Source organism: Larus michahellis, chromosome 28 (assembly GCF_964199755.1).
Source record: "Larus michahellis chromosome 28, bLarMic1.1, whole genome shotgun sequence".
Taxonomy (NCBI): Eukaryota; Metazoa; Chordata; class Aves; order Charadriiformes; family Laridae; genus Larus; species Larus michahellis.
This window is the reverse complement of record NC_133923.1, coordinates 736,786-751,560: the sequence shown is the minus strand read 5'-3', so window position 1 is coordinate 751,560 and position 14,775 is coordinate 736,786. Positions and strand designations below refer to the sequence as shown.

The 14,775-nt window shown below is 39.7% G+C and overlaps 1 protein-coding gene across 1 annotated transcript; it reads left to right on the top strand.

The window, feature by feature from the left end:
• Window positions 1-3,769: 3,769 nt before the first annotated feature.
• LOC141735064 (butyrophilin subfamily 3 member A2-like) lies at window positions 3,770-13,920 on the top strand. The gene is made up of 12 exons (XM_074567505.1): window positions 3,770-3,971; window positions 5,857-6,207; window positions 7,421-7,705; window positions 9,007-9,109; window positions 9,504-9,526; window positions 10,030-10,056; window positions 11,055-11,081; window positions 11,575-11,601; window positions 12,256-12,282; window positions 12,525-12,545; window positions 12,868-12,894; window positions 13,388-13,920. Exons 1-12 carry the CDS (start codon window positions 3,893-3,895, stop codon window positions 13,918-13,920), a joined length of 1,530 nt encoding a protein of 509 aa, XP_074423606.1. The 5' UTR covers window positions 3,770-3,892.
• The last annotated feature ends 855 nt before the right edge of the window (window positions 13,921-14,775 follow it).

The following is a 14,775-nucleotide window of genomic DNA, read 5'->3' as shown; positions in this document are numbered from 1 at the left end:
GACCCTTTGCAGAGAAAAAGACTAACGAACATCTAAATTGGGCTCATTTCCTCTTAAAGGTGGGATGGATTCTGCATACAAAAGTGTTTCAGGCATGGGGCCAAGCCTAGGTTTACAACTCTGGGGTTTTTTATGGCCCTCAGGTAGGATCAATCATGTTGCAGAGCTGCCTGTCCCTCGTTTTACTGTAGAGGGAGAATAAACATCCAGCTGAGATAAGAAACCTCACCTGCAAGGTCACAGAGGCTTAATTGCACCCGAGGAATCCAGGACTGTGATTCCTTTAATCAAATATAGTGGATTATCGTATCATGAGGTGAAACATAACTCAAACTCCACAGTCTTTCACAATGTCAGGAAAATAATTGTTTCACATGCATATTATCTCTGAAAATGCAGCCATCTCTCTCCACAGACATGGCATGGAGGACCATCCTGATAAATAATGGAAAGCCAAATCTTGACACATGGAGGTGTGCTCCCATTATCAAAATTTTTACCAAAACTTGCAGGCTTCTGATTATTTGCATTTGCTCTCTCACATACAACATCCTCAAAAATACACCAAAAACGTTTCTAAAGTTACATGTACACCATCGCTATGGAATAGAGATGGGAACTTAGAAAGATGTGTTGCTTTCACTGGGTGTACTGCAAAAAAACCTGTAAACAGTAATTATTTTTTTTCCTAAAGAGTAGCTCCTCTGCTGTGGAAAAGAAAGTACTGTGTTACTGCCTCATTAACTGAATTGATTGATTATGTGCTAATTATGCCTCCAGTGTAAACTTGCAGTTCTCTTACAAAACCAGACAGCTCATCTTTTCGGAAGCACTGATAGATTGGGCTCATATTAGATGATATCAAAATAGCACCTTGTTATCTATGTCAGATAGCTTCTGATGAGTGACATTAAAATCTTCTCAGGAAGTTGCGTGCCAGTTAGGCCGAAAAGACCTGCTGTCAGTACCTCTCCCTGCTGAGCCCAAGTGTGAGTTTCCTTTGGTGGCATCTCCTTTTCTTTGCAAGTTTTTAGACTTGTTTTCTAATAATTTGTAATGACAACAGACGGTGCAGTAGAAGTAGCAGAGTTCAAAATAAACCTGTTAATTTTCTCAAAAATCTATAATGACTTATTACGTTGAAGCATTTACATTATTGCAGTTTTAACTTGTTCTCTGCTGTTCAGCTAAAGAAATTCTAGCAGGCAGCCCTGACATTCACCCTTTATATCTTTCTGAAGCGTATATTTATTTATTTATTTCTGATCAACAAAGTGACTAAAAGCTGTCTGTTCAACGGGTTTACTTTCATATGTCAAGTTTCTCATAACACAAGTCATGTATATCAGGAGAATTGGACAGACCTAAAATATTCCCCCCTTAATTTCTTCAAAGCTGAATCAAATACAGCAGGACCAATAATCTGTGCCTAAAAGGTTTACAGTCTTTGGTCTGGGTTGTTAAAAATCTCCCCCAGGCAAAATATTGCATTCCTGGGCATTGGCGGCACCATCCAAACCCAGCTGATATGGGGAGTCCAGTGATCTGAGACAACTCTTCCTCCACGTGCATCCCTAAGGAAGATAACTCATGCTTTCTCTGTTTCCATTTTCTAGATGGCGTCATCGCTGATGAGGTTGCAAGATGGACCTGCGGAATTCACCATCAGTGATGACTCCATCTAGGAAATGTCAAGATTCATGTGAGAAAGTGTCACATTTTGCATTCTTGACGTCATGGTAGGCTCCATCGTCCAGCAGGTTCACTTTCAAACAATCTCCTCCTTGCTTTATTCAGTTTTGTCTCTGGAAAGACCATCTTGCAAAACTTCAAAGGTTTCCCGCTCCTTCAAAAGTGTCCTTTGCTATGTGACTGTAGGATGTAAAACAAATGCACCAGTACCAGATGTCCTGGTGTAAAGAGAAAAAAAATTAATTTCTTTAGTTATCTTGGAGGGTGTTTGAGAGTAGGTTTAACTGAGTATTGAGCAAAACCCAACCTCAGGTGATGGCAACACTTTTTGTCTCAAATGTGCTGGTGTAGGGTTCTAGGGGGTTATTTATTATTTTATTTTATTTTATTTTATTTTATTTTATTTTATTTTATTTTATTTTATTTTATTTTATTTTATTTTATTTTATTTCCCTTTTTTATTTTATTTTCCCAGAGAGCTTTTTAGCTAGCCCAAAAAGCATCACCAAAAATACACTCCCCCAAAAATACAAACAAAAAAACCCCCAAAACCAAAGCATACTATTATAGTACCACACATAAAATTTCTGGGACATCCCTTTTTCAAGAATTTTAGGTACCATCTGGATATAGAAGGAGACAGCAGTATTCTGAGAGCACTATTTGCTTGTTCACAGAAGGTCCAGGAATCAGAAATACTGAAAGATAAAAATGAGAGGAGAGCTGACTGAAATTGTTTTCTGTTCTTCAACAGGACATAAAAAGAACAATATGGAAAAAAATCCCAGCACTGCCAAGATCCAAATATATTTGCAAACAGAGGGAAACACTTGAGCATGTGATAGAAAAGAAGTGCCATGCTAAATTGTCATGACTTACTTGTCAGTCTTACTGCAGCGCTTTCTGTCTGAATGCTGGTTGAACAGAGAACGATTTTGCGCAGGAGGATAAGGAGGAACATCCCTACCTTATTCCAGCAAGGAGTATAGAGAGATGAACTGGGGAGCAAGAAGCTGTTTTGGTCATGCAGTATGAATCGTGGCAGCTACCTTTTCCCCAGTCATGCTGCCCAGTCCACTGTGATTGGATGTGGAGAAAGTAATCACAAGCTTCTGTGGTAATAAAGATACGAGGGCAAAGGTTCACCACAACCATATCCCATAGAGAAGTCTTAAGGTTCTTACTACTCAGGTAAGAAATTATACTTTTGCTAAATCCATGAAGAAAACACCCTGCATTTACAATGATACTTGAATTAACCGGTATGGATTTAATCGGTTGCACTGGCGGGAGTGAACCCGCCCACTGTAGGTGCATTATTGCTATTTTCAGACTGGAATACCTCTCTCTGGCAGCGCTTGATTTTACCAGTCACTGGAGATTTGAGAAAAAACACAGAAAATCAGGGGAGATCATGAGCTGTTATATCTATAATTAAGTTGTGTTGTGCCCTTTCAGCTCACTAGTCAGTTTGAGCTGTGTGTCTTTACTGTGAGTATGCTGTGAGCATGGATTAGTTCAGCAGCGAGTTGAAAGCAAAGATCTTGTGAGGAAGTTGGAGAGAGTCATATTTGTTAAATCACAAGTTTCTCTTTAAAATGCTGATTGTTAAATCACAAGTTTTTCTTTGAAATGTTGATGTGAGTCAAGAGGGGGATCAATATAGTGACATTACTCCTGGGAATGTAGTCATGAGGTTGTTTTTCTACTATAAGAGTATTTACTCATTTACTCTACTATGAGAGAATTTACTCATGAGGGTTTTTCTACTATAAGAAAGGAAAAGAAAAAACAAAACAAAACAAAAAGAGTATCCTGCTGATACCAAAAGGCAAGAAGAAATGCTTTAAACTCCTCACCGAAAGGAGAAAACTGACAGTGAATGTAATAAAGAGATTCTGGAAGACAAAGGTAAATATGGACAGCTGAATAGAGGGGACAAAAAGTATATTTCTCTTGCAACATTTATGTAGGTAAATTTGACAAGGAGATAAGGAAAGAAAAGATGTCCTGCAATCCTCTTTGCCTTTGACAGAATCAAACCCATTATCTGTAAGTTCATTCATACTTTTCCCTATTAATTTATCTCTGCAATTATGCTTCCTCTTTTGCATTGAACTTGTGAAGAGACTGAAGGAGTCACACGGGAATTTCATCTGGAAGCTTTGCTTTTGGTCCTGTGGATGATTAGGAAGCCTGGATGTTGATGGGTTCCCCCTTTTGGTGGCTGACAGCTGTTCAAATACTGACTTTTCAATGCAGATCATGCCTGACTACAGGTAAAGATCCATTTTGAATATATTTTAATAAAACAGCTTATTCCTGGTTCAGAGAAGTGTAAAAGTCAAAAATAATGAGAACACATCTTTCTTCTTTTTAAATTGGATAATATAAAGCATCAAAAAGACACCACATAAAACCCTGGGGCAGTCTGACATCTGTTTAGGTACCTGAGACATCTGCATAGGCTGGAAGATATGATAGGGCTGCAGGAGACTTATGACCCTCTGGATTGGTGAATGGAAGCCACCTGGGAAGTTCCAGGGTAAGTCAGCACTAGACAGCTGGGTGTAGCCTACTGAGTTGTGCCCAAGGTTTTGGATTTGGCTTGCAGATTTAGCTGCCTATGGTTAGCTTCCTAGAAGCAAGTGTCTTCATGCAAGCTCAGCATCTAGGGTAAGATTCAGTTGTTCATGCATTGACATCTACTGGTCTTTTAGATACCGTAGGGTCTTCTTGCTTCTTGATGTTCCAAAATAGAACAGACCTATCATGTAGCCTGTGCCACATTTGGTCCAGAGTACCTCAGGGCATCAAAGACGGGTGGTCAAGGAACTCTATTCTACAAAATGACCAGACTCATTGCCTACTGTAGAATGAACTGAAAAAACTCTTGGCTAGATCTCCAATGACTATAGTAGGAATGCAGACAACCAATGATTGAACTGGAAGTGGTAGGTCAGTGTCAAGTCTCTCTCTCAGTTTGTTCAAAGATGAAAGTTTTGCTTTTAGTCCTCTGCATGACTAGGAGGCCTGGACATCTTTTTTTAAGTTCCCAGTTCCCACTCCCTGTGAGTTAGTCAGAGGTCTCACCACAGATGCCTAGTGCCATTGTAAATCCTCTAGTGTATCTGAGGTTTCTTGTTAAACAGAGGTAGCAGATGTGATAGAAGATCAGCATAGACCGGGGCCCCTTGGGCTTGATCATTGCAATACCTTACAGTGTAAGAAGTAACAGTATATGTCTATGAAAAGACACTGAAATATTTCCTCAGTGTTTCATGGTAGATTTTTAATTTGCCATAGAATAAAGTCAAGTTACTGTGATAGGAATTCTTTGCAAATCCATGTTGGTTGCTATTTATTTTGTGATTTTCAAGAGCCTTTCTTCCATTCTGCTGTCTTCCCTGGAACTGAAACGAGAGTAACTGCTATAAAATGTCCTGGTTTTCCCTTTTTCTGACTTTCAAAGAGATATATTGTGGGTGAGGTTCATCTCATGTATCTTTAGAAATATGAAAGCTGCACATTTAACTTCAATGTAGTAACCCAAGAATTCGCCATTCAAATAAAAGATCTGGAAGAGAGAGTCATTGGCTCTTTAGGAAAGGCTGATCTCTGAAGCCGCGTATTTCTCCCCATTCATTGCAAAGGGAACCTAGGAGGTCTAACTCAAACGTAGATGACCAAATCATTGTAGCTGTAATTCAGGTGCCAACACGTAAACGTTTAGTATCCTTCTAGGCATTGCTGTATTCTGGTCTGTTCTCCAGCTACGAATTCGCATGAGTGCAGATGTGCTGCAGGTTGTATGCCACATGTGCCAGCACCATAGGGGTGTCTTGCATACCCTATCACATTTCAAATGATACTAGGTACCAGCGTTTGGGCAATTAATTTTTTTACTTTTTTGTTACATCAATCCTGCATCCTGTATTTGACCTTCTGCAGACTTCTCGTTGTTCACCCATTGAACAGTACCCCGTGAGCCTCACATAATGTGAACATTACTCATCTGAGTAATCTACCATGTTATTTTTTTCATTTTTGTTCTGGATTCCTCTCCTGTTGACAGTCATATTGGTTCTACTGGTTGCCTGATGTCGTGCCATGAAAAATGTGATATGGACAAACAGAAACAGCTGCCATTTTATCTTCACACAGGTCAATTTTTTAGCTCTCCTCCTGGTAGTTCCGTCATTGGAGTCGTTGGAGAAGGGGTCGTTCTGCCTTGCCACGTGGTAGCAGATAACGTTCCTGAGATATTCTCTGTCCAGTGGATATTTCACGAGCAGTCTCAAGAAATAACTGTGAGCAGATATGATGGAAAAAATAAAAAGGAGAAACAGGATGAGAGATATCAAGGCAGAACAGAATTCTTCCACAGTGAATTTAGAGCTGGCAACATGTCTCTGCACTTGAAGACTGTCAGGAGCTCTGACAAAGGATCATACACTTGTGTGGTCTCTTTCAATGACACACACCATGATATGTTGATTGAACTGCAAGTGGCAGGTCAGTGGCAACTCTCTTTTTATTCAAAGATAGAGCCGAACAGAAACGTGTATCTGTCACTAACTGACAGAATTATAATATAAATTTAATGTAATTGGACACATAAAATGTCTTAGTGGGGGGGATGAGTTCAATTTGCGTTAGTTTTCTCTAAATCAATGGCTACAACTGATATTTGAGGTAAGTTTTTGTTCTGGTTTGAGATACCTTTATTTAGGTACCCAAACACATGCAGCTCCATGTGACTCGAGAGTACAATCTCCCTTCATACTCAGTGAAAGCCCAGTCAGAAAGCTCAGGGAACCCTGCAAGTGTTCAGCCAATCAATGTAAAGTTAAATTTAGATTTCTACTGTGCAATCAACCATTACTGAGCTGACTGTCCAGAATTTCTCTGCGGTCAGCATAATCAATTGGTCCCACCCCAGTACCTCACTGCTCACCTTGCTGCTTGCCCACAGCAGGAGAACAAAGCAGTGGGCAGGCCTTCATTGCTCCTCTTTCTAGTTCAGTACATTAATAGATACCATCTTCATAGGTGGCTCCAGTTAATGTGGTGGGTTTGGAACTGGGCATGTGTTCCCCTGTGCTTTCCCTGCTACACAGGAACTGATTTCCACTCAGTAGATATTGGGGCATCTCATACTGCAGCTCGATTCTTCTGAAGATGTCTTCTTAGCTTTAAAATTCCAAGTGAGACAAAGGTTTAACATCTAAGTAACACTGTAACTTAGTCTTCTGAGATCCAGAATATAAACAACACTTCTTTTTTTTTTTTTTGAAGTGTAAACCAGAACTGTACCAAGTCAATAACAGTTTTACTTGAAATTATTAGCTTGAGACACTAATGCGTTCTGTTTTCACAGATAGATTGCATTAATTTTTCATAGGCTTCCCATTATTTGTTAATTGGCATAATTATATGGATTTTTTTTCTTTATTTACAAAATTCTGGGAAATTGCACTGGCATCCCCAGCTAGCTCTGTTTGCTGCAATCTCTGTTAAATTGTTCCTTATCCTCAGTTTGACATTGCTGACCATTAAGAAACATCAGGGCTCAAGCCTCCATCACAGTTCAAATTCAGAAAAGTCTTTCTATGTACTTCCATAGAAATATATATATATACAAAAGAAGTGTTGAATTCAAGATAAAGCAGACAATTTCCTGTTCTCAGTACTGGTTGAAATGGAGAATATGTTTGCTTTTTCTTAGCGACAGGTGGTGTGCCTTCCATTTTTCTGAGGAGTCATGAGAAGCAGGGCATTGACCTCACCTGCCATGCATCCGGATGGTTTCCCAAACCTGAGGTGATTTGGCTGGATGGCCAAGGACGGGTCCGGAAGGAACCATCGACCACAAAGATGACAATGATGCCTACAGGCCTATACCGTGTTGTAACTTCCATGAACCTAGAACCGAGCTCTGACATGGAAGTCTCCTGCAGGATAGTCAACAATCTGCTAAATACAACGAGCGAGTCTCGAGTCCTCATCACAGGTGGGTGAGCTCTGTAGTCACCTGTGTGTAAGGTTAAAAAGACAGTCTAAATGGCAAGGGTCCCATTTTTATGTCATGAAGCTGGCCTCATTCCCAGAATCAGTGTTGGAAAAAAGTCCATGAGAGCTGCAGTCTTCTTCCACCTTTATTTCTAGCTCACTGCAAAGGCTTTGACAGTAAATAATGGATCAGTTTCTCCATTTTAGAAGGGGTCAGGTAGTATCAAGACTTTCTGTGATCTCTTCTTCAAATTTAAGGCAGTCAACTTGCTGGAGCTGAATGACAATGGATTAAGAATACATGTATGCACATGCAAAAATGACGTATTTCCTTAGTCGAGCACTCTAAAAGCTTTCATTATCCAGAAACAGGTTACCAGGTCATTTAATAAGATGTGTGCTGATGCATTTCACAGAGCATAGGTAAAAACAATAGTTACGGTCACAAGAGTTAAAGTGATCATTTCGACAACTCACAAATGGTTTTAGTGTATGTTTTTATCTTCTCTCTTTTTTTTTAATATGTACATCACTGTGTAATTGTGGTGTGGATAATGTCATGTCATGCCTCCCAGTCCTCTGTAGAATGTCACACATTACTCTTTGCTGGGTATATAAACAAAAATCAGGTAGCCTGAAGCAAGCCCCATAGGGCTGGACTCCAAGATGAGCTTCAGCGTCATGAAGCCAGTGTCTAGGTCTGGAAGGGAAACTAGACTGATGTGTAAAGTTCTTGAAGAAGTGTGTGAGGAAAGTCCCTTTCAGATGGCATCAAGAAACTCCAGAACATTGATTGTGCTGGAAAGAGAAAATAGGAAACAGCCAATGTGGGGAATGTCTTAAATCATACTCTCCTTCTTGGCTTATGTGCTATAATCAGCACGATGAATCAGATATTAATTGAATCCAATTAAACAAGAATGAACATGTCTCTGTTGCCCAGTGGTGATGGTTTCTTCCGTCATTCCATCACCTGCTCAGTTTAGTATGAAATGCAACACGTTTGTGAGAAAAACCTGAGAGCCAGTATTGCTGTCTTTTGTGTGACTCATGAACTGTGAAAACCTGTCTACCTGTCTCAGACATCTCTTTCATAATTCTGAATCTGATACCCAGAGAAAGAGTCTCCCTGGATTAGTCCTGCTGGGGAGGGCTAGATCTCTTCGTCAGCAACATTACTAACAAAATTAAAGTAAAATGCAAATTCACCATCTCCTCAGATGTATTGACTGCATCCTAGGTTATAATTGTCTTTATGTTTTATCATTAACAGAATATAACTACTTTTGGTCATTTTTACAGATATTTTCTTTCCCCACATTTCAAAATGGCTGATTACCTTCCTGGTAATTTTATGTCTTAGCATGGTCCTAATTTCCACTGTATCTTTTAAGCTGAGAAGTAAGTATTTCTTTGTGTGTTATCTCTGTCAACATCTAGAAATATCAAAACAGTTCATATTGAAATCCTTGTCTGTAACAAACATTCACAAGCAAAATCACCAGTGATTATTTAATGACCAAATTCAGGAAAAGGAACAAAAAGGAGTGGGAAAGTATATGATCTGAACAAGGAGGAATGCAAATTGCATGTGAGAACGGCTTTAGGTCTGACAAGAGAAGCTCTGTGAGCTGACCTACATGTGTGATTTCCTGTCTATAATCACTGGGGACATAACTCCAGAGTGCTGGCAATGACACCAGAGCCTAAATGAAAAATCAGAGAGCTGATTTTTGTCAGTATTACTCTACAAAAACATTCAAAAAAGGGTTTTTTTTGCTCTTGTTTTAACCAGGTAGTCACAAGAAAACAACTAGCGCAGGTAAGTAATGAGGAAGACGAATACGAAGATTATAAAAATGTGTAAGTTGGAAAGTTTATTTTTATTAAATTACAGACCTAATTAACAGTTGTAGTTGGACACAAATATTTTGCAGTTTTTAATTTTATTTTTGCACCGCGCAATGTAATAAGTTCCTGTATGAGTTTTTTTTTCGTTTGTGCTTTACAAACAGAGCGTTTCCTTCTCTCATTAAGCTCTAGTCATGACTGCATGCTGACTGACATATGGTGCAATGTCATACATACTCAAGCTTTGTTTGTAATTTTTCAAGAGTTAACTAACTCCATTAGAAATGACACATGTCTTGGTATAAAAAAATTTAATTCTTTGGACTAACAAAAAGCCTTGGGAAGTTTATTAGGTTAAATTAAATTGAAGTTTTAGCCCTACTTATTTCTGTTTGTACATGAAGTACACTGTTGTATGACAAGGGAAGTTTACAAGAATAATCAACATTATGATTAATTTTCTTTCTTTTTCAGTAAAAGCGAAGATGGAAATAGAAGAAGGTAAAAGTCCTTTGCATTTGAAATGATGCTAAACTTAGCAGAGATCTCAAAGACAGAAATTCAGGGAAACAACATTTGAACGTTGATTATCACTATAGTAATTCCAGGAGTGGCAGCCCTTTTCAATATTAAGGGAAGAGGGACAGCCACCCATCATACCCCACATGACGTCTGTTCTCTAGGGAAAATTGCAGATGTTTACGAGGAAGTAACATGGGCCAGCGGTGACCTTTGTGAAAACTCATACCAAATCCCTGCTGTTGGATGGAAAGCTCTTTGCAAGCTTCTAGCACTCCTTTTCCTGCTGGCGGCCACTCTTCTGCCTTTTTCAAAGTTATTCAGACCTACCTTTACTCAGCTGAATAAAGTCAGCTGTAACCACTGTGATCTCCACTGGGAGCTTGGATGCCTGCAGCTCAGTCCACTTATATACATACAGGTGCCTTCGAGCATTTGTGATGTCCTTGGTCATCCCTCTTATCTCCTAGCTGCCGCCCTGGAAGGAAGCAGATACCTCATTGATCTTTGATTGTTTCTGAGAGATACAATTTGACTAACAGAGCTTCCATAGGAGAGCAGAGGTCTTTTAGGGAGACACCTACTACAGCACTTGGGGTACCCCAGGGCACCACACATGCCCTGGGTGCCTATGCATCTGAACGTCCCTCTTAAATGTGGTCAGTTAAGGCACAGTCTAACAGGCTTTGAAACAAGACCTCCACCAGCAAAACATATAAGTCCTGTTCGCACCCTGCTGAACGAGTTTTTAAATAATAACTTAATGAGTTATATAAATATAACAAAGTTGAAAGAGGGTGATACATTCATGGGTTAAATTGTTGGTTTGGATTTACACGTACTTAACTCAAAGCAGTTGACAGTGTAAGCCAAGCACGCTCTTGCTGTATGGCTATGAGGTTCGTGTATTGGTATTTTTGAGTGCATTAAGCCACTCTGTCAAAGAACTTACACTGATATCTGTGTATTGTCTTTTCTAGAAAAAAAACAACTCGAGTCAACGTTAGGTAAGATGCTTTTGTAGTTCATTCTGTTTAATTGTCTTTATGCTAAAGTTATGCCCACTTTGGGTTTTTCCTGGATTGGTTTGCTTGTTTTTTCTGGTCTGATTACTGGGTTTGATGACACTGTTTAATGTAGTTAGCATTTAAAATTAAATGCAAGATTCAGCTGAATCGAATCATTTGTATGTGAAAAATTCCAGGTGTAGTTTATTTAATTTTCTGTGTGGTTTTTTTTTTGTTGTTTTGTTTTGGGTTGTGTTGTTTGGGGTTTTTTTGGAAAATAAAAGCTTTAAGTGTTGCGGAATTTTTGTGTGTGTGCTTAGCTGTAAAACAGATTAATTGTTCTGGAATGATGTGTTTCCCACAAAAGTGACACAAGTTTAAGGCTTTATGGAATGTTGTGTAAAAGTCCATTAAGTAACTATTAACTTCCAGTTTACATACAATAAGTACTCCATTAATGTTATATCTTTTATTCTATATGTTGAATTTTCAGAAGAAGAAAAAAACAAACATCGAGCAGGTAAATCTCATTTTCTTAAAATATTAATTAATATTAATTAATTAATTAATATTTCTTAAAATAGTAATTAATTTCAACCTCACTGAAAATAGGCTACTCTGTATAATTAGCTTACTTTTATTTAAAATGAATTCTCAGAAATGTTATTAGAGGCGATTACATGGAAAAGAGGACAATGGTATTTACTTTACCTACATGCGCAGGATGCATTGTGCCTTAGACCCTGATGATGATCCACTTACATCTCTCAGCACTCTGCATTAGGTATCTTCTCTCTCGTGGTTTCGTAGAATTGTTTGGGTTGGAAAAGACCCTTAAGTTCACCAAGTCCAACTGTTAACCCGGCACTACCAAGTCCACCACTGAACCATGTCCCTAAGCACCATGTTTCAGCTGGACAGAACTGCAAATTTCACAGCACCAAAACTCTCAGCTCAGCTTTCTCATTCTCTCCTTCCCTTCTTCTCACGTTACTCAGAAAAAAATTGTAACTGCTTTTATCCTGCAAATTTAATGACAGAAATCTCCCACGTAAGTGTACACACTGTTCCCACAAGGAACAACAGGTGATGTAATTCTAATGTCTTTCTCACAAATGGTTTTCCATTTTTCCCTTGAGTTTTTACATCACTCATTTATGCTATTCCTTTTCAGCAAAGTCGGAACTCAAGAAATGTTTTGGTAAGGAAACTTGTTTTATGTAAATCTGCCATTCTTGTCAAGTTTAGAAACAATAAGACAAGTCTTCAGGTTAGTATGTCTATGTTATCCCTGGATGCGAAGCCAAGTAGTATAGTGAAATATCAACCTATGGAAAAGAATAGTCTCCTATTCCATGATGGGGGGTTGTCCCATTTTGAAAAAGTGGAGCAAAAAAGGAAAACCAAACAAATGTTAGTGACTGGAATGTCTTTCCCTTTCAGTTCGACTGAGAACAGAGCTGGGTAAGTGGTTTAAAAGTACTAGAGATTATGCAGAATGCTAGTATTGGTGGGTTAAGAGGAGAAAGGCCAAAACTGGTGCAGAATCACAGCAGTGACAGGAAGGTCCCTGGAGGTGTTCAAGGCCAGACTGGATGGGGCTCTGAGAAATGTGGTCTAGTGGGAAGTGTCCCTGCCCGTGGTAGGGGGGTTGGAATTAGATGATCTTTAAGATCCATCCTATGATTCTATGATTCTAATTGCACATTAATAGTCTTCTCAGTCTAAGAAGTACCTAACTGCCCTATAAATACATAACACAGTGATGTTCATTTTCTTTCCATAGATTTCTGGGAATCCCGGAGCTATGCAGGTAAGCTAGCGGGATCAAGAGTGTGAAAATTCAGTGAACATCTGTCCAAAATGACCTGAAATGATGACATCATGATGTTAGAGATATACCGACTGAGCTGGAGTGACAGAAATATGCTGCCTTGGTTAACAGGAAATGAGGCTGGGATGTGGCTGTTGGGAAAAGCGAGAAAAGGAGTTGCTGAAAGGTCTCAAAGTCTGGGGTGGGGTGTGGACACAATTCTGGAGAGGATGGATGGCCACATGGAAAAGAGAAAGAGGAATGTATGGTAAAGCATGTAGACTTTCACCCTGAAAGAGGAGCTGGCTGTGAGAGCTCCAAGGTGCTTCTCGGTTCATCAGGGATTGCATGCCCTGTGCTGAGGAATGTTTAAATTCTGTGTTGAATTGCACCAGGACCGCTCAGACCCTCAAATGCTTCAGCCCCTAGCCACGTGCAGGGAGAAGTCCCTGAGCCACTCTGTTCATTGGGTGATTCTCGTTTTCCCCTCCAGTTCCCATTACTGTGAAATCTGACTGCCAAGTCCTGGAGCTCCATCTGCCAGGGGTTCCAGGTGTGGAGAGCAACACGTCTGAACCTGCTGGCACGAACACTCCCTGCACAGTCCCTGTCCTGGTGGGGAAGGAAGGGTTTGCAGCTGGGAAACACTACTGGGAGGTGGAGGTGGGCCAGGAGCAGGACTGGGTGCTGGGGGTGGTGAGGGAGAAAGGGAGACAGGAAGGGATGTGTCCCGGGGAGGACTACTGGGCTCTGCACAGGTCCCAGGGACAGATCTTCTGTAGCACCGGAGACCACAAGATTGAGAAGCAGCAGATGAGTTATTCAGTGATTGGTGTGCTTCTGGACTTGGACAGAGAGCGAGTGAAATTTTATGAAGCAGAGCAGATACGCATCATAGTGAGAATGCCTCTAAGGCTTGGAACGGAACCTGCAGAAAAGTTTTACCCATTTCTATCCAAAACGGAAGGGACAGGCACACCTCGTATCCACCCGGTCTCAATCCCAGTCCCTTTGGAGACACTGTAAAAGGAAACTTTGAATCAAATGGGTTGTAGAATCAAAGTTCTTTGCCAAGAGGTCACGGTGAGAGGAGGAGAGTCTAGAATGGCTTAGGACATCAGCAATTATAAAATAAAGGCAGTAGGACTGGGTATCAAAGCAGGAAAACCTGAAAAAAAGGGGAGAAGTAATGAACGAACATTACAGTGTCTCAAAATAGAAAAAAAAAGTACTTTGAAGGAAAAGAACTTTTTAATATTATTTGTTCTCAACTAAGAGAACAGAGAAAGCCTCTAATGATTGCTTTTTGTTGCAAAATATTCTCCAAGCTGTATGTGAATTCCAAGGCATGTATAAACCATTACAAAAAAAATGCCCTCTTATAAGTAAGACCAGGGCAAAGAGAAAATTTCATTAATTTTTCTTTCTATGTGGTCCAAGAAGAATGGTTATGAAGAAAATCAGTGCCCAAAGCAAAAAAGGAATATCAGAAGCATTTGATTATTTAGTTAATCCATTCAGATCATGATTATTAGGGAATCTAGTCTTCACCCTTGTAGAGGCTTGGATGCATTCTCTGCTGTCTCTTTGATTAAAACATGGTTGGGTGACAAGGAATTTTTTTTCCCCGTTTGAATGTATTTTTTACTCCCTATTAATGCAACCTTGAGCACTTGTGACAACTGAATGGAGACAGCATTCCCCTGGTCCAGTAGGTGTCTCCCCAGGGAAAGACTATCAGTTCTGACTGGTGGAGTTAAAAAAGGAGTTATGGCTCCCCTCTCTAAACTGTTAGATTTCTGTGTTTCTCTTTACATTTAAACACCGATTCAAAAGTGTGTTCTGTTTCTGAGCGCCTGAAAGTGTAATATAACTTTCCAA